The sequence below is a fragment of the Lepisma saccharinum genome, chromosome 21 (assembly GCF_977018435.1).
Source record: "Lepisma saccharinum chromosome 21, izLepSacc3.1, whole genome shotgun sequence".
Classification (NCBI taxonomy): Eukaryota; Metazoa; Arthropoda; class Insecta; order Zygentoma; family Lepismatidae; genus Lepisma; species Lepisma saccharinum.
In genome coordinates, this window is record NC_139249.1 from 60619876 (window position 1) to 60641123 (window position 21248).

The following is a 21248-nucleotide window of genomic DNA, read 5'->3' on the forward strand; positions in this document are numbered from 1 at the left end:
ATTTTATGGAATTTGTATATTTGACGTGTTCATTTTCTATTCTTATTACTGGTTCTTCATTGTTCTTATTTCTTGAATGATGGAATTTTATTGCTAAAGTTTTGTTTTTATTTATCGTCAACTTATTTGTGGGGAACCATTTGCAGAGTTCGTTTGAGGTGTTTTTTATATTTGAATTTAGAATTTGTTCATTTTTGCCAGTTATCACAATGCTCGTGTCATCTGCATATAAGGTAGTTTTAACTGACGGTAAGTTTGAAGGCAGGTCATTTATGTATATGGTAAATAGTACTGGCCCTAGAATAGAGCCTTGAGGAACACCGCATGTCACTTCTTCTAACCTAGAGATATGGGAAGATGCATTGGTATTTGTCCCTTCTACATGTAAGATCTCTACAGCTTGACTGCGATTTTGCAGGTAAGATCTAAACCAGGTGTTTACTATACCCCTTATTCCATAGTGATTTAATTTTTTCAGAAGTTGGTCATGCGATACTGTGTCAAAAGCTTTTGATAAATCAAGAAAGAGACCTACACACTGTTCCCTATTGTCCAGGAGTTGTCTGACATGTTCGATGTATTCAAATATTGCTGTAGTTGTTGATTTGCCTTTACGGAAACCATGTTGTGATTTAGATATTATGTTGTTTTTATTTAAGAAGGTTGTAATTTGTTTGTTCATTGCAATTTCCATGATTTTTGAGAAGGGTGAAAGCAGAGCTATGGGCCTGTAATTATCTACACTACGCTTATCCCCTTTTTTATACACAGGTTTGATTTTTGCTTGTTTTAGTTTATCTGGGAACACACCAGTCACAAAGGATAAGTTCACTAGATAACATAATGGGTGTAGGATATGCGTGTGACATTTCTTTATAATTGAGGATGGAATTTCATCCAAGCCAGTTGACCATTTGTTCTTCATTTTTAAGATGATGTCTGTCAGTTCCTCAACAGAAACTGGGCGTAGAAACATTGATGCACTATGTGTATTCATTTTAACCTTACCAGAGTTTTGATTGGTTTTGACTTTATCCTTATTTACATTGATTAGGTATTTATTAAAAAAGTTTGCCACTACCAAAGGATCGCTTACGTTTGTGTCATTTTGATTAAGTGTGATGTTCTCTAGTTTTTTGCAATTTCCCTGCAGTTCTTTTTTTATTATGCCCCACATTGCTCTGGATTTATTTGAAGAGTCTGAAATTAGTTTCCCATTATGCCCTTTTTTTGCAGCTTGTAACACGCGTTTATATGTTGACTTGTATTTCTTGAAGTATTCTTCAAAATCAATTGTTACAGCTGTGCTTTTCCTAGCCCTGTTTAGGAATCTCATTCTATCACTAGCTATCTTTATTCCTTTAGTGATCCAAGGTTTCTCTTTCTGTGTTGCCCCTTTAACTTCCTTCTTCGGGAAGGCTACATCAAAGTAGTAAGAAAATATGCAATGAAATTTGTCGAAAGCATCATTTACTGTGCTACACTCATATATATGTTTCCAATCTTCATTGCTGAGTAAGTGATTGAAGTAAGTTGTATTTTCATCATTAAAAACTCTTTTGGTAGTATAATCATTTATTTGTTTAACATTGCTATTGCTTTGTGAAAATGGTGTTGAAAGTGAGAAAGACTGTGCAAAGTGATCTGAAAATCCAGTGTCAAAAACCTCTACTGTGCATTGGTCGACTAGTGTGTTGAATAGAATTTGGTCCAGAGCACTTTTTGTATTTTTTGTTACTCTGGTAGGTACTTTAACCATTGCTTCTAGGTTGAACATGTTAAGAAGCATGTTTAATTCATGATTTACATTCTTTTTTAGAAAATCAACATTTAGATCACCTATCACTGCTACCTTTTTGTTGGACTGCTGAAAGTGATTTAGAATAACTTCCATGTTACTGACAAATATATTCAAGTCACTATCTGGCGTTCTGTATACACATATGACTATATATTTTAGTTCTGGCAATTCGATAATGCATGATTCAAAGTGTTTTTCAATATTGAGGTGAGCAAACTTTTTGCATTCCTCTACTGCGATATCAATTTTACTATATATGCATGCACCACCTCTCCTGAATTTACTTCTTGAAAAGTTTGAAGTTAAAATGAAGTTTGGAAAATTTACACAACATATTTCATCATGTTTTAGCCAATGCTCAGTGAAACAGATGATGTTTTTATCTGCTAACTTATCAGCTAGGAGTGTTTCTACCATTAGTTTTTTTCAGTGTTTAGTCCTTGGATGTTTTGATGGAATATATTCAGGGATATTGATCCTCTACCATTTCTTACCGAATTACAGTTTCTCTTAACATTCCTCTTACACATAATTTTCTTATCTACATTTGAATTTACAACTTGAAGGTTTTGGTGAGAATTATTTAAGGTTTCTGACTTCCTATAACTTACCATATTATCCATACAGCCCACTGATCCAATTAAATTCCCCATAAAAAATTACTGTCATGCATTGACGGGACTTTCCTTTCCCTTGTAGATTTCCGACGGGTATCTTCAATACTTCTATTTGCAATTTCACTAGTCAAACTTTCCTTTGATTCACTATCATCTTGACTGTTTTTAGCATTTTGCTTGATTTGGTTACCACTATTTACTACTTCCTGATTTACTTCTGTGATATCTTGAAGTAAGGATTGTGCCAAGGGTAAATTCTTAGTCTTCTCAGTAGGATTTGGAGCCGGAAGAACTATGGCATTTTTCCCGTTTTGGGGGGGAGGTGTACTGTTTACCAATAGGGAGAGTTCATCACACAGCAAATCTTTCCCTCTTCTATTTAAGTGTTGGCCGTGGGTGGTATGACAATCTCTTCCTATTTCATTTGCACTTAACATTTGCACTTTTGGGAAAACTTTGCAAACTTTGGAGAATTTGGAGTTTGCCTTGTTTACTTCCACATTTACACATGATGATTGTATTAGGTCGTATCGTAGTGGGATGGTACTAACAATAACGTTTGTGTTTTTTACTGTTTCAAGGCAAGTTTTGAGGGCTATAATTGCTGATTTTGTATCGTTCCTTGCTACGTCATTAGATCCACCCATTATGATGACGAAGTCGTCGCTTCCATAGTCCTTGCACTTGAAAGCCACTGAATTAACTACCTCACTTAATGGTGCCCCAGGTTTGGTAAATCCAGTTACTTCATAATCTGCATGTCTCTCTGTTACTCTCGTCGCAAAGCCACGACTATGGCTATCCCCCAAGATCAAAATCTTCCCTTTGCGCCCTTTGTTTTGTACAGCGTTATCGCCTTGGTTCTTCATGTATGGGCGATTTTTTGTCTTATTAATAACCCTCTTTTTGCTGTCACTATTCGCACAATTTCCCGCATTTCTCCCAGTCGAGCAGTCAAGCCTTGTTGCCATGGGGCTAACTTCTTCACTGTTTAGCACCTCGAATCGATTATGGTGTATAAATTTGTATCGTGCATTTTGATTTTGTCTATTTGTGTTGGAACTCGAATTTATCACAGATTTCTTATTTACGTTGCGATTTACAACCTCCGACCACATGTTTGAGTTTTTCACATCATTTAGTCCTCTTTTCTCGTTCAATAGTTCTAGTTTGTCTGCTTCAAGAACCTTAATGATTTCATTCTTGGATGAGAGCTCAAGATACAGTCTTTCTATCTCTCGTTTAGTTCTGTCGCACTCACAACAAACCGGCATTTTGTGACTTTTCACTTACTTTACCTATTTTCCAAGCAAATACAGTTGTCTTGTAGCTTTCGCAATGTCTGTGCACTTATGAACAGCTTCTTTACAGCCTTTTAACTTTTAGTTAACGATTTTTTCAGGAGCTCTTCTACACGCACTACTATGACCGGCGGCCATATTTTTTTTTTTTTTTTTAGGCTGAAGAAAATAGGGAGGACTGAATGGGCTAGTATCATTAGGGAAGCTAAGATTTACATGGGATGTGAAGTCATTGCTTGTGCATTCTTTTAAGTACATTCAACAATCCTAATTCATCTCACTACATATTGAGGAGCTATTCAACTTGAACCTGATTTACAATATGTTCAGAAATTGTCAAATGTCAAGTGGTATATGTGTTTAGCTAATGGAGAAATGAATAAAGAAAGTTACAGAAATGAAATGTATTATATGATTTACAAGATTGACAAAATGGGTAAAATTAACTAACCTCTTTAGTATCACTTAAAATCCCTTTCCAAAAAAATCATCATCCAGGGAATAAATATTTGAAACCAGGAAAGGGGGAATTGAATTTAACCCCTTTATTCCCATAACTACCACCCTGCATATGGAGAAAATCAAAGAAAAGCATAAACCTATAGTAATAGCTATTGCAATGAAAAAACACTATCCAAGCTATATATATAAAATAATAAGATTACACAAAAAGTGTTTGCCTGACACTCTGTAGCATCCTTACAAAATTTGGAGAGAATCAAGATTTGTATTTAAAAAATGCAATCACAACCTACAAGAGCACTTTATTGGCTACTATAAGAACATCATGTTTGTCATATATGCATTATTCTAATCCCAAACCAGGTGATTGATTTAAAATTCTCTTCTGATTTAACTGCATTTTATATGGGATGGCTGAACAATAAGAACTGCAAACAACCATATTATGTAATAAAATATTTTGCATGAAATTGTACTAACTTTGCATTGGTTGAGCTGTTTTTGTAAGTCCACTTTATGCACAGATAAGTTAATCTGGACTGGATCTACAGTTTAAAGTGTGATCCAAACCACTATGTGCCTTATAGAATCCAGAACTCCTTGAAAAGTTTCCTGAAATTGACATTGTAATTTCAGGATTGGCCAGCACAATGTAATCACTTTTAACGAACTAATAATAAATGTAATCTACCATTTCTTCCTAAATATTTCAAGTAAAATATTTAATTTTAGCAAAGAACAAATGTTACAGCAAAGAGCCTACAACAGTTATGGTAGAAACTTTGTATTGAAATTATAAAGTTTTTTAACTGTGTACGATGATGTCTGGACCTGGTACCAACTTTTCAAAATTAACCAAGTAGTAGGTAAGAGCAAGCAACGTGAATTCACACAAAAACGTTAAAATAAGTATCAACTATGACTTGACATATGTGTGTGAATATGAAATCCCAAAACTATTCTTCTGCTGCCTGTAGGAGTGTAGAGCTAAATTTCATTTTGCAGCAAAATCACATCGTTCTTTCTAAATGAATTAAATATTATTTTTTTTATTTCTGGTACAATTGCATTTATTTCAATGTTCATATGCGAGATACATTGGAGGGCAACTTCACTTTTTGAAAGTCACTAAATTTTTACTGTTTTTGACATTGAAATCTAACAGTGCGTTTTCAATATGTCACACATTTAAGTGGGAAGGGCACTTACCTCTCTTAAAAGGGGTGGCTAAGTATGGTAAAAACTACTGATAGCATTATATTGCAACGAACAAAAATGTTCGAGCTATCTTTTTCCTTATCAAAAAAGAATGAAACAAAGTTTTGCACAATTATATTAATCGGGACTCTATTTACAAGACACTTAAATAAGTGGACACTGGAAATCCAATCCACTGGTTGTTGGTTACAAGGCAATAAGTTCAATTGATACACACAAAGCGAGAGCATTCTATTTCAAATATTCCTCATGCTTGTTATAGTTTCGCCTGAGTAAATTAATTATCAAGGTGGTCCCTTTCGTTAGTACAATTTACGTAAAGCTACTTGTATTTCCCAAAATCTTCTAATGTTTCACCTTGTAATCAAAGGGTTCATTTCCCAGTTGTTGGATCAAGAAATAAAAGACTCGCTGCAAAATATCCTTTTGACTGTATTTTCAAGAACATGTGCACAATGTTGCTGTTATTTTAAATTAGCAACTAGTACAAATATATTATTTGTTTTAAGAAAAAAATACAGAAATCTACTTACGAATTGGTATATTACACTATATCCCATAATACATAATTAGAACAGTAACAGTGATAATGAAATTTCTTTCTTCTTATCAAAGATTTTTATCATTAATACAACTTAATTGTGAATGTTATAAAATGATGACAGTCACAATAACTTCCCCTCCTGGGGTGAAGAAAATATAGACATCATACTTTGGTGGCTTAAAAAGATACAAGATCTTAAATATACACATCAAACAGTTACATAACTTTAAAATATTCAACATTCAAAACAACATTTAATACTGTAACAAATCTTTCAAAGAATAACAATCAATTCAAAACTACGTTGTTACCCTTGTGCACCCACCTATTTGTTAACATTCAACAACAGCTCGTGTTTCTTCTCCAATGAACAGTGGAAGGGTTTGATATTTTGTATATTGTGTCTACACTTTATCTGTTGTTCATCTAAAGATGCCAAGTTCACAAAATTGTTCTTTACTTCCTTTAAAGCAATATTTGTAAGTAACCCAAATATTAAATGATACATTTGGTATTTGAGCAATAAATTAAATGATTAACTTCAGCTTCACAATATTCGTTGCCATAAACTTCCTTATGAATATCTTCTTTAGAAGCTACATAAACACAATCATCCACATGAGAAGATTCAAATGTCAAAGTTTTATAAGATCCAGCTACAGAATGTAATAAGCAAGTATTATTTGTGTAACTCGATAAAAAAGGAGCTTATACTTCCTTACCACTTGAACGAATTAGTTCAACAGTAGACATACAATAATTAATTATAGCCTTGTACTGCCACAAAAATGTTGCTCCCAAGATCAAATCGGCATGTAATTGTTTAACTACATATAAACCCACGTGGAAAAATTCATCTCCTAACTGCATAATGACATATTTAAAACCTACAACTTTTATACGTTGCTCACCAGCGAAACAAGCCAACTGAATTCCTTCTATTGGTTCCAACTTTATACTTGGCAATAAAGAACTTAGAGTGATCCAAACCTTGTAATCCAACAAATTACATTGACTACCAGTGTCAATTAAACAATTAAGAAACAAGTCACAAATTCTTCCCTGTATTTCTGGTGCTTCAAGTAAAGGTGTAGGAATTCCTTTATCTGTAACAGTCCACTCAGGTTCTGAATCAAACCACTCCAGCAAAAATGCAACAGGTAAAACATCATCTTTATCAATGCCTAAATATTTAACTCTATTAAAGTCACAAAGACAAGACTTAACATGCAAAAGGTAAGGATCATAATTACAAGTAAGCTCCATGTGGTCATCCTTTGGCAGGGCGAATTGGAGCGCATTTCCCCACCTTAGTTGTTTAATGTTCTCGGAGGGCTCCCACTAGTAACATTAGTTACTGAGGAACATTCTTGGTTTAAACTAATGTCATTGCAATTAATTCCATTTCGGAAATTTCCATTGTTCCTTGCTGAAATCTCCGAGTTAGTGTTAATGGAGTCACCTCACAATTCTGTATTGGTCGGACTTTGAAATCTTCTATTTCTGTTGTATCTAGGTGCATCTGCATTATTACCATTACTAGCATTCCTTTGAGTGTTTGTTCTTCGATTGTTATTATGAAAAGTACAAACTTCGATCGTTACCTTGTCGCCTAAAGCTCTCTTGGTTAGCTTCAGATTGCCTATAGTTGTTTCTGTTATTCCTAGGAGCTGGTTGGCCCATAAGTCTCTCTGAAGCTACTGTTTGGGTAGATGAATCACTGCATGACTTATTTTCCATCCCCACACCCCCTATATGCCTTCATGGCGTGGTGCTATGCACAGGAGAACACTTTACCTTTTTTTTTTTTTTACTTGCCTTACAAAATGCCTAGATTTTTTTAACCTATTCGAGTTTACTCCCCACCAGGTAGTGACAAAAATTTGGTTTTATCAGTAGAATATAAGTATTGTCCTGAGTTTTTGTGTTAATTGTTTAAGGTTGAAAATTTCGTGACAACCCACATTCTTAGAAACTGTTTCTGGCAATTGCTTAAGAATTACTCTTATTATCTCAGCTTGTTTAGGCTTTTCTACAAGGTTGCAATAAGATGAATATACCTTCAATGCGTATGCTTCTAATGAAAAACCAGAAGATGTGTTGTAATTACGAGAATGCAAAACTGCCAGTTGGCTGTTTAACAAATCATTTGAAGCAAATTGTTCAAGAAACTTGCACACAAAATCATCATATGATGAGAAATTCCATCTTTCACTATTGAACCAATACGCTGCAGTATTGTAGAAACATTTGTGAATAACTTGCAGGCTATATTGAGAAGATACACCAATCAAATTTAACATTGTTGTCAGCTGGTCTATAAACTCCCTAGCTGATTGTTTCGAGACGTCACCTCCAAAACATGGTAACTGGCTTAGCTCATTTACATGAATAACTTTACCCAGGCATTTTCCAAATGGGTTTCCTGCAGAAATATTTGTATTACATTCTGCATGCGCAGGTTTACAAAACTGGTTTGATACAAAATTTGGAGACTCAGAATTCCTAGAAGCAATGTTAATTGGATCATTCAAAATGTCATTTCTGGGAATGTAATTTTGATTACAAAACATCGGACTCATTGAAGTTGTAGAATTTGTATTACCAGCCACAGTATATATTGGCTTCTCACATGAAGGTGCATGTCGAAAATACTTTTGTGAAATTGGATTATTCTAATAAGCTATCGTTGTATCTAGTCATGCCATAAGTTCTGTCCCTAAGTGCACGAGCTCCACATGGCCCATTCGACTGACATCCGCGACCAGCTGTGTTTACAATAGGTCGGGCGCATCCTGTAGCGTAAACCAGTTCCTAGTTTGTGGCGTTCACTTGTCCAGTTAACATGGAGTGGGGCAGCAAGGAGAACCGGATCGCTGTGATCGCGTTGCATAAGTGCAACAAGTCACCGGTGGAGATTTTCAATCTTCTAAAGCCATTACAAATTACGCAAAAATTTGTGTATCGGTGCATCAACTGGTTCAACGACATCTGCTCTATTGATGACAGAGCTAGAAGTGGCCGTCCGCACACTTCACGGACGCCAGCAGCTGTGAAAGCCGTAGCTGCTCGAATTCGTCCAAATCCTCTTCGAAAACAGAAACTTATGGCACGGGAGATGGATATACCGAATAGGACGATGTCCCGCATCATGAAAGAGGACCTTAAACTTGGGGCTTACAGAAGAACCACAGGACAACTGTTGACACCTGCTCTGAAGAGGATATGAACCACAAGAGCCAAGAGGTTACTCCTGCAGTACGCGGATGGGAAACGCAGGCGAATCCTTTTCACCGATGAAAAAATTTTCACCATACAAGAAAAATTCAACCGGCAAAATGACAGGGTTTATGTCCACAGTTCTCGGGAAGCTGCAGACAAACTTCCTAGGGTCCAACGAGGCCACCACCCAGCTTCAGGCATGGTTTGGTGGGGCGTGTCGTACGATGGTGTCACCCAGCTGAACTTTTGCGAACAGGAAGTCAAGACCAAGGCTGCAAATTACCAGAACGATGTTTTGGAGAAGGTAGTTAAACCATTGAATCACACTCTCTTTTCTGGTGAAGATTGGACATTCCAGCCAGACTCCGTGCTGGCACACAGGGTGAAGATGAACCAGCAGTGGTTGGCCAACAATGTTCCCAACTTCATAGCCGCAGAGGATTAGCCCTCTGGAAGCCCGGATCTCAACCCATTGGACTACCGCCTTTGGGACTCCTTAAGGAGAAGGCCTGCAAAAAATTTCACCGCAATATTGAGTCGCTTAAGGCCGATGTAGTGACAGCAGCCACTTCCATATCCCAAGATGTGGTGCGTGCCATGATTGACGCGTGGCCTCAACGATTGAAGATGTGTGTGCAGGCCAAAGGAGGCCACTTTGAATAGACTGTTTTGTTTCATTCCTGTGTCCCTAATGTACACTTGGCAATAAAGGATTTAGTGTACTACAACATTTTGTGTTATTTACACCTATTGGAATGGAGGACAGAACTTATGGCACGACTAGGTACAACACTGAGTTTCATTATGTAAACTGGCATTCAGAGGACTCCCATAACCATAATGGTTAGTAGAACAAGGTTCATTGTAATGCACTCTATATGTATTCTCCGAAAGTGCAAAGTCCCTATTAGCCAACGGATGTGTAGTGAAATGAGCAGGTGATTCATCACGTAATGGAGGATCCCACAAATAGTATATATTGGAAAGCCTATAGGTAAAATCAGTTCCTAAAGAAGTAGCGTTCTGACCTGATTTACGTTTAGTAATTGCAGGTACATCAATATCAGATGAATCATAACCGGAAGAACCAACACCACGTTTGTCACTTCGAGCACTAGCCAGAAATTTAACATTTCGTGATCTTCAATTTGAATTTGCATTATTTGTTTCACAAACCACATGCTCAGTTTGTTTACTATTTCGATCCTCTTTGCCCAGTTCTAGTCTTCCATTCAAAGTTTCGTTAGCAACACTGTTGCTGATGGCATTGCCTTGTTCCAAAGAAATAACCCTATCTCTAAGGTCATTTGCCAAGGTTTCAGAGCTACATGTAGCAGTCTGAACTACCTTCATTCTATCTAATTCCGCATTTAATGTTTCAAACCTAACCTCTTGTTGAGTCAATTTCTCCATAATTTCCTCATTGCAGACTTCCAAAATTGCCAACTTTCCGTCATGACTCTTTATTTGTTCTTGAATACCTGAAACTTCGACATGCATTGTACTAATACCTTCATCCAATTTACACCTCAACTCACTACTAACATTTTGACAAGTTTGGGCAACATCTTGTAACGAACGTTCAATATGATCAAGCCAGCCATTAAACCTAACATTGTGCTGCTGTAATTCATTTCGAATGGCTTGAAACTTCTCTTCCAGATTTTCATTATTTTGTTGCAAATCCTTTTGCAATTCCCTTTGTAATATTTCATTATTTTGTTGCATATCCTTTTGCAACATTTCATTATTTTGTTGCAACTCCTTTTGTAACTCCTTTTGCAACATTTCATTATTTTGTTGCATATCCATTTGTAATTCCTTTTGCAACATTTCATTATTTTGTTGCAATTCACAGCGAATGTTCTGTTGCAATCTTTCTTGTAGATTTCCATTATTTTGTTGCAAACTTTGGGTAACCATAACTTGAAATTCAGCAATAATCTTGTCCAAGTTGGGATTCACTGTACTTGTATAAGATTTTAACAAAAAATGGATCAAAATCTGGTTTACAAGATTTGCAGAAATAGCTTTCATTAGAAGAACTAAATATTACCCAGTGCATTACAGTCAAACCTCTGCACTCCAAATGTTCCCATTTATTGCAGCCATTGTACTTCACAAGATGGGAATCTGCTTATGATATGATATGATTTATTTGCATCCAAGGACTACAATTTTACTTCAATGTTACTGCAACAAATAATATTGTTCATTGGGTCAGCATTTTCTTCAATAGTTTCATTTTCCCTGAAACTATCGACATCGGATCTTAGTAAAACTCCCGTTCTTAAGTTGTAAGAATGTTGCTTCCGATCCATTATTTAAAGAAATCAGAAGATAACTTCCACACTATATATTCACGAATCCTGGCTGAAGGTCGCCATAATTGTTGATGTTATTTTAAATTAGCAACTAGTACAAATATATTATTTGTTTTAAGAAAAAAAATACAGAAATCTACTTACGAATTGGTATATTACACTAAATCCCATAATACATAATTAGAACAGTAACAGTGATAATGAAATGTCTTTCTTCTTATCAAAGATTTTTATCATTAATACAACTTAATTGCGAATGTTATAAAAAGATGACAGTCACAACAACACACTAAAAAACATGACAATCTTCATAATTTTTGCCCGGGTTGTAAAAAAATAACACAGCATAGAACAAAAAAGACTACTACTGCACAGAATACATAGTAGACAATATTGCCAGGTGCCAACTCATGTAATATCTAACATCCTCCCACCTGAGTTGGCATATCAAACAATAATAGTTTCTTAGGTAATTTTTTCTCTCTCCCACTACATGTGGTACAAGGTTTGGTTTCATTGGGAGGGAGAACGTCTGTCTGATGTTTCTTTTTGGTTTGTGGTTTAGGTAATGAACTCTTCATTGCTTCACCCTCCACTGCAGTCACCTTCAATGGATATAATCTCTGTACAGGACGAAGAAGTTCACCATGGCAAGTTTTCATTTGTACCAATCTTGTCACTTGATCCTTACCTGGAAGAATCTCAGTTACACAACCCAATGGCCAATTATGTCTTTTCATATTGTCAAAACCAATCAACACAATATCTCCTACCCTGACAGACCCACATGCTCTGTTTATGGCTTATTGCGTTAACTCTCCAAGATACTCATTCCTGAAACGATGGCTGATATCTTGTCTCAACTTCTGACAGCAACGGAGATGATTGTTGAGCATTGAAGAATCCACATGCTCACAATCAGGTACACCTGTCTGCCTGATTTCTTGTAAGAACATGGCAGCTGTTAGAGGAACTAATTCTGTCTCACTTTCATACATGTAGGTAAGTCTGCGTGAATTAATTATGGCTTCACAGTCACAGAGGATTGTTGTCATTTCTTCATAGTACAAAACTGATTTCCCGAGTGTTCTTTTCAACAGACCCTTCAGGACACGAACCAATCTCTCCCAAAAACCACCCCACCAGGCTGCACTGGGTGGAATGAACTTCAACTGGATTCACTGAGCTGTGGAATATTCTTCAACTTTCTTCTAATTGAGGTCAGAAATGTATTCTCAGTTCCTTTGAAATTGGTACCATTATCACTGTAGATTACAGAGGGTCTTCCTCTCCTTGACATGTATCGTCTAAAAGCCTGGATAAAAATCCCAGTTGATGGAGAAGTAACTAACTCTAAGTGAAAAGCTCTATATACTGCACATATAAAAAGGCATATCCATGCCTTTTTGCCATCTTTAAGATAAACAGGTCATGCAAAGTCCACACTAGGGATGGCCAGATCCGGATCCTGGCAGATCCGAAATCTGGATCTGTTTGGTTCCGGATCCTAAAATTTTTCAGATCCGGATCCAAAACTTTCGGATCCGGTTCCAAACAGATCCAGATCCATTTTGTCATCCCACATGAGCGCTTCTTTGGAAAGTAAGAATGTGTTTATAACATATTGTTACCTGCTAATATAACAGTTGGGCTGAAAAGTTCGTAGGCTGACTCATAGATGGCGTTACTAGAATTAAATCCATGTGATTTTTACATAGTACTAACCTTCAAAAGATACGTGTATAAATTTCACAGCTGCCAGATAATTAGTTCGTGAGATATAGCATTGTGAGTGAAGCAGCTTTTGTTATTGTGAAAAAATTGATAAAAAAGAATTTCGTGTGTTAATAAAGCATTGCTTTTTGGCAAAAAAAAATACTGTTGAAGCCAAGGCTTGGCTTGATAAACATTATTCGGACTCTGCACCAGGAAAATCAACCGTTGAGATGTGGTTTGCTAAATTTAAACTAGGCAAAATGAGCATCGAAGACGATCCATGCAGTGGACGCCCCAAAGAGGCTGTTACCGACGAAACCATCAAAAAAGTCCACAAAATAATTTTAAATGATCGTAAAGTGAAGTTGATCGAGATAGCTGAGACTTTAAAAATATCAAAGGAACGTGTTGGACATATCGTGCATGAATATTTGAACATGCGAAAGCTGTGTGCAAAATGGGTGCCGCGCGTGCTCACAATCGATCAAAAGAAACAACGTTTTGATGATTCGGAGCAATGTTTAGCGATATTCAACCGTAATAAACACGAATTTTTCCGTCGATATATTACAATGGATGAAACATGGCTCCATAACTACACTCCAGAGTCCAATCGACAGTCAGCCGAGTGGACTGCACATGATGAACCGAATCCAAAGCGTGGAAAGACGCAACAGTCGGCTGGCAAGGTTTTGGCATCAGTATTCTGGGATGCGCATGGTATTATATTCATCGATTACCTCAAAAAGGGCCAGACCATCAACAGCGATTATTACATAGCGTTGTTGGAGCGTTTAAAGGATGAAATCACGAAAAAACGGCCCCATTTGAAGAAGAAAAAAGTGCTGTTTCATCAAGACAATGCACCGTGTCACAAATCAATGAAAACGATAACAAAATTATATGAATTAGACTACGAATTGCTTCCCCATCCACCATATTCTCCAGATCTGGCCCCCAGTGACTTTTTCCTGTTTGCAGACCTTAAAAGAATGCTCGCTGGAAAGAAATTTAGCACTGATGAAGAGGTAATCGCCGAAACTGAGGCCTATTTTGAGGCTAAAGAGAAATCGTACTATAAAAATGGCATCGAAAAATTGTATGACCGCTATAATCATTGTATCGCCCTCGAAGGCAACTATATTGAATAATAAAATCGAATTTTGTCAAAAAAATATTTTTTTACTATGTTAGCCTATGAACTTTTCAGCCCAACTGTTATATATATATACAGGTATTGGACAAAATAATGGAAACACGAGTCAGAAGTGGGACATATTTTCAATGTGCCTGGTAATATTGAGCACGGCGGAAATGAACCTTCTCTTATTTGTTGCAGATAGTATGGACTGTGCACTGACAGTAGAGTGAGGCAGTGTGGTAGTGCAGGTTGTTCGGGTGTAGTGAGTGACCAGTATAGCCGACCTGACGGAGTTTGAAAGAGGTCGAATTGTTGGTGCCGTTTCACTGGAGCATCTGTGAGCAGAACAGCGAAGTTATGTGATGTAACACGAGGTACGGTCTCGAAAGTCATGACCGCACACACAGTGCACGGTGAAACAGGGTCTGCTAAGCACAACAGTGGTTGAAAGATGAAGCTGCAGGAAAGGGACCGCCGGGCCTTGAAGCGTATTGTGATGTTGCAGAAGAAAACAATGGCCTCCAAAGTGACTACAGAACTTAATCAGCACCTAAACACCCCGTGTCATGCAAAACAGTGAGGCAGGAACTGCATCAAATGGGTATGCATGGGCATGTTGCTATTGCCAAGTCTCTAATAACTGAGACGAGTGCTCGAAGGTGACGTGCATGATCAAATGACCAGAAGACTTGGACGTTGGAGGCTTGGAAACATGTCATTTGGTCAGACTAGTCAACCTTTACCCTCTTCCCCACAACTGGACGCGTGTTTGTATGGCGAACACCCTCGGCAGCATACAATGTGGACGGTCACCGCAAGACTGTCAAACATGGTGGCAGCTTATTATGGTCTGGGGCATTATATCATGGTATTCGGCAGCCCCCTTGTCACATTACACAGTCGGGTCTCATAAGCAGTGTATAGAGAACTCTTGGGTAACCAGATCCACCTAATGGTGCAAACCTTATTTCCAAACCGGAATGCCATCTTCCAGGATGATAATGCCCCATTCATACTGCTGGCACTGTTCAACAGTGGTTTCTACATCATGCTGATTAGGTTCAACATCTTCCCTGGCCCACCCAGTCCCCAGACCTGAATATCATCGAGCCTCTGTGGGCTGTTTTGGAATCCAGGGTTCGGCGTTGATTTCCACCTCCTTCGTCTCTACATGAGCTGGAGGCTGTGCTGCATGAAGAATGGCTTCAAATTCGACTCACCACCATTCAGGACTTGTATCAGTCTATTCCGTCCCGATTCCAAGTTGTATTGCATGCTAAAGGTGGCCCAACACCGTATTAATGATCCAACTTCCACAGGTGTGTCCATTATTTTGTCCAATACATACATATATATATATATATATATATATATATATATATATATATATATATATATAGTGTGTGTGTGTGTGTGTGTGTGTGTGATTTGTAATTAATACACTTACAAGGGAGGTCTAAGTCTCCTGCTCCGATTTCCATGAAACTTGGCAGGTGTATAGAGCGGCCCAAAGAAATATGCTTTTTTTTTTGTTTCAGCTAAAAGAACTGTTTTAGGTGGCAACCCTCCCCCCCCTGAAATGTCAAGATGAGGACAAATTGAAATGGGAATTGACCCCTGTGTCCCCATCCGATTTCCGATTTTTTTAGCCGAAACAAAAAAACATGTATTTCTTCCTTTGGGTCCCTTTATACACCTGCCAAGTTTCATGGAAATCGGAGTGGGATACAGGGGTCAGATCCCCGTGTCAATATGTCTTCATCTTGACATTTGAGGGGGGTTTTGCCCCCTAAAACAGTTCTTTTAGCTGAAACACAAAAACACGTATTTCTTCCATTGGGCCCCTCTGTACACTGCCAAGTTTCATGGAAATCGGAGGGGGACACAGGGGTAAAATGCCCACTTAAATTTGTCCTCATTTTGATATTTAAGGGGGGTTTGCCCCCTAAAACCGTTTTTTAGCTGAAACAAAAAAATACGTATTTCGTCTTTTGGACCCATTTATACACCTGCCAAGTTTCATGGAAATCGGAGGCGGTCACAGGGGTCAGATCCTCACTTCAATTTGTCATCATCTTGACATTCGAGGGGGTTTTGCCCCCTAAAACAGTTTTTTAGCTGAAACAAAAAAACACGTATTTCTTCCTTTGGGCCCCTCTATACACCTGCCAAGTTTCATGGAAATCGGAGGGGGACACAGGGGTCAAATGCCCACTTTAATTTGTCATCATCTTGACATTTGAGGGGGGGGTTGCCCCCTAGAACAGTTTTTTAGCCGAAACAAAAAACACATATTTCTTCCTTTGGGCTCCTCTATACAACTGCGAAGTTTCATGGAAATTGGAGGGGGGCACTTAGATAACCTCCCTTGTTAGTCTTACACTTTGTAATTATATAACACTGCATATATTATAATGTTTTATTTTAATTTTTAAAACTGTAACTGTAGAACAATTGTATAATTTTTGTATAACATTTCTATCTTGTTAAATGTGTTAAAGGTTTCATCCTGGAATGGAATGTCTCACATTTATGTGTGTTTCCATTTCCAATACATTCGAATGAATACATATTCGTTTCAATGGCATTTACAAAATCACCTCTGACATTTTATGTTAAACAAGTAAGATTATTTTTGTGCACGAGTGTGTTAGCCGATGCATAGCAAATTATTTTAGGAACAACACTTGAACAAAAATTGAAGGACTAACTAATTAAAAATCTCTTTGTAATCGAAGATCATAATACCTTTTAAGGTTTGGTAATATTATAATGAGATTGAGACACGAAATTCTCGGATCCGGAACTTTCGGATCCAGATCCAGACCAAAAACTTTTGAACCCAGATCCGGAATTTTCGGATCCGGATACAGACCCGAAACTTTTTGACTTGGATCTGGTATTTTTTGATCCGGATCTGGAACTTTTGGATCCGGATCTGGGATTTTTGGATCCGGATCCAGATCTGGAACTTTCGGATCCAGGTCCGGAACTGTTGGATCCAGATCCAGGATTTTTGGATCTGGATATGGATCCAAATGGATCCAGATTTTTTGGATCCGGATCCGTTTGGCCATCCCTGGTCCACACCTGTTACTTCAAATACATTAGCATCTCTAACTCGATCAGCTGGCAATGGTGCTGGAAGGACTTGGATTGGTTTGGCTGCGTGTCTCCTGCAAGTAACACATTTCAAGAGCACTGGACGTACAGCTCTTCTACCACAAAGGATCCAGAAGTTCCCTCTTAAAATAATATGTTCACACCTGCATGACATGCTTTCTTGTGCCAATACATTATCAGCAATTTAACGACTGGATGTTGTGCTGGAAGAACTATGGGAAACCTGAAATTTTCAGCATCTTCTCTGGCAATAATTTTGGTCTTCAAACAAATAATCTCATCCTTGCCCTCATATGTGCACAAAGAGGAAAGGGATTTGTCATCCTTTCCTCGGAATACTTCTTGTTGTATTAGTCTTAATACTGCATTTTCTGCTCCCTGAAGTTCGTGAACACCAAGATCTCCAGATCTATGCTTCTACAAATTTCTACTATTATACAAAAATCTTTTGATCCATCCAATGGGTCTAATCACTCGGTTATAGTTAGAGAAATATCTGTAATACCATCTAGACTCAGCATCTTGAGCTTTCATACTAAGCATCGTCGATGAAGGTAGCACATTGCTTCTTTCTCTGTCAACTTCCTCCTTGTTGATAGAAAACTCCACCGGTGGCCACTCACAGGGATCCCCTTTTAACCAATGAGGTCCCTCCCACCATAAGAATCTCAACAACTGCCTTGCATCACAACCTCTTGAAGGAAAATCTGTTGGATTCATTTCACTGGGTACATATTTCCACAGTTCCCAAAAAATACTCCCCAAACTCCTTCTCATCGAATCCAAGCCAGCACCGTGGAAGAATCAGTCCAAAAGATAATGAAGTTATCTTTTAAACCAAAATGTTCTTGAATCCTGGTTGCTAGCCTTGCTCCCACCATCGCGGCAAGCAATTCTAGTCGAGGAATTGTACTATTCTTTGGAGCTACTCGTGCCTTTGCCTCAATCAATTGTACGCTAACATCTCTCCTCGTGTCAACCCTCATGAAAACTGCTGATGCATATGCCACTTTGCTAGCATCACAGAACACGTGAATGCTCATAGAGTTAAGTTCATTGGATTCATAATGCCAGCACATGGAACTTCTCAGTATCCTTACCTCTTTTAGCAGCGGTAACTCTCGTTCCATTTCAAAAACTTCACTAACTTAAGCGTCCCATCCGAGGCCCTCTGCCCAGGTCTGCTGAAGTAAGAATTTTGGTAGAAGTGTCATGGGACAAGTGAAACCTATATGATGTGCTAAAGATAATATGACATGTTTCGAAACTGTCTTAAGCTCAACATCTTCAATGTCCAAATTAACTGTAATTGTATCAGCTTGAGGATTCCTAACACTGAAGTAGGGCTAATGTCCTCACCAACCCTTTGAGGGACTGAATACTTCCACCCTCTAAGGTAAAAACCTGCTCCAGCCATAACTGCACGTGATACTCTTATAAATTTATGGAGATTTCCTTGATTGTCTACCCTGGTGGCACAATTGTCCACATAAAAGGAACCTCATAATTTTAAAATAGTATCTTCTGTATAAGCTAAGTTTTCCTTCCTGAAATGACAACTCTGCAATGCTTGATCCAAATGATGTTCAATAACAGCACCCAACAGAAATGGACTGCTCGTAACACCAAACACTACACGAGTATGTCTGAATTCTTGAACCGTTCTAGTATTAATATCGTGCCACCAGAGAAATCTCAGGTAGTCTCTATCTTTAGGGTGTACGGCAATTTGTAAAAAGGCTCGTTTAATATCTGCTATAACTCCAATTTTTCCTTTCCGAAAATGTTGTAAAATATCAGCAATAAGAGCAATCAAGTTGGGTCCAGGTTCTAAACATTGGTTCAAAGACGGGTGTCCTTTTACTTTAGCAGAAGCGTCAAACACTGGTCTAATTTTTGTCGTGTTACTGCTCTCTTTCACTACAGGTCGATGGGGTAAGTAATGGCCAAAATTCTCTGTTTCATCCTCTGCAACCACCTCAATGACTCCCTCGGACAACCATTCTTGTAGCACTTCATCGTAACTCTGCAACAGATGTTCTTGTTTCAACTTCTGTGTAGTTGACCAAAGTCGTTTTCCTGCTAGTTCTTTATTGGTGGGGAGAGGCTAACAATCTTCCTTCCATGGTAACTGTACTTCATATCTTCCTTCAGCATTGAATGTCAGTGTCTGTAAAAATTGTTCTTTGACAGCCAGTGTGTGTTCTTCCACAGACTTCTTGGCAATGGGGTCCTTGATTCCTATGGTATTTAGTTCCCACAGATCAGCTACGGCTTCACCAACATATAAATTCGATACCAACAAAGCTGTATCTGATTTTCTGTTTTCGCCTGGAACTTTACCCATAAGTGTCCATCCCAGCTGAGTTTCCACAGCCACTAAATCACACTTTAATTTCACAACAAGGCCAGTCAGTAATTTACCACAAACATCCGCACCAATAAGAATTTCAACTGGACCTTTCATCTTACCAGTATCTGTTAACCTTATTTGACTTTGGTTCAGCTCATTTAACCAAACACCTGGTGTTACATAAGGAATCTCACCACATATTGTATCTTGATCAAGAACATCAAATGTGCACGAATATTCTCTCTCAATGCTACATACCTTAACATTATAAACATTATGATTACAAGGACTAGACATGGTACCACCAAATAGCGAATGTATCAAACTTTGTTTGCCAATGGAGTTATAACCCATATATGTTACAAGAGTTTTGCATATATACGATTTTTGTGAACCTGTGTCAATAAGAACTCTCACATTCCTGCTCTTATTGTAGTTACCTTTCAAATCCACTACCAATGTCTGCATGAATACATGTGGAGTTTCAAGTTGGTTTATCAGTGTATTGTTTACCTCAGCGTTTGATTCTTTGCCTTCAGAATAATGGTCAGAATCATCTTTGTCTGAAATATTAGGACACATCAATACAACATGCTTTTTGTTGCAAACAATACATTTCAAATTGGTCTTGCACTTCTTCGAAAAATGACCAAATTTTAAAAATGTAAAACAATGCTTTTTGTTTTTCAGAGAGAGACATTTTCTGGGCTTTAGCTGAGGTTTTCGGCCCCTTTGAAGTAAAACGTAACAAGTGTAGACAATGTGGGAAATTCATTTCAGCTCTTATTTCAATATGAAAAGAATTGGGAAGTTACATTTTAAATATCACGTGTAAAACTAAAAGGTTACGAATTAACAATTTTGATGTTTATTGTAAAATAAGGATCGACTGATTGAGCAACTGAATATTTCTACTGGATTCATAACTGTAGACAATTGACATGCTACACTACATTTACGACAAACTGTGTAGATACAAAGGTATGAGATGAGGGATATTTTCCTATCGATGGACATCTGCGAGCAAGTAAGTTAATTTTGCATTTCGGAGGGGACATGACAAGTTACTGGGGCCCCTCTGGCTGAGATAATACGTCACTGCTTGTTATCGCAGACATCGTATATGATGTTACGGGAGCCAGATTTCTGTTTCGTAGATCGATTTTTTATAAGCGACACTATCTGTGGAATTTCTGTGATTAAATAAAAAATTCAAGAGCACAATGTGGGGCCCCTCCACCTCACCCCCCCCTCGCATTGCGGGAATGTGGGGGTGGCTGCTACGCCACTGGAGCCACTACGTGCCTCCACTGGGTATTGAATCTGGGGTCCCTTGATTACAAGGCAACGACGTCATCACTATACCATCGGAGAGGCCCTGATAACACAAAGTGTGTAGCTTCTTGCACGAGAACAGTAACAACAG

At 37.9% G+C, this 21248-nt stretch overlaps 2 protein-coding genes across 2 annotated transcripts in view; one reads left to right on the top strand and one right to left on the bottom strand.

Annotated features, from left to right (window-relative positions):
• The window catches only part of LOC146004332 (uncharacterized), a 381568-nt gene that overhangs the window by 264356 nt on the left and 95964 nt on the right, over positions 1–21248 (bottom strand). The gene's annotated exons all lie outside the window — the stretch shown is intronic.
• On the top strand, positions 8789–9172 carry LOC146004207 (uncharacterized). Its single transcript, XM_083142876.1, has one exon. It carries the CDS (start codon positions 8789–8791, stop codon positions 9170–9172), a length of 384 nt encoding a protein of 127 aa, XP_082999002.1.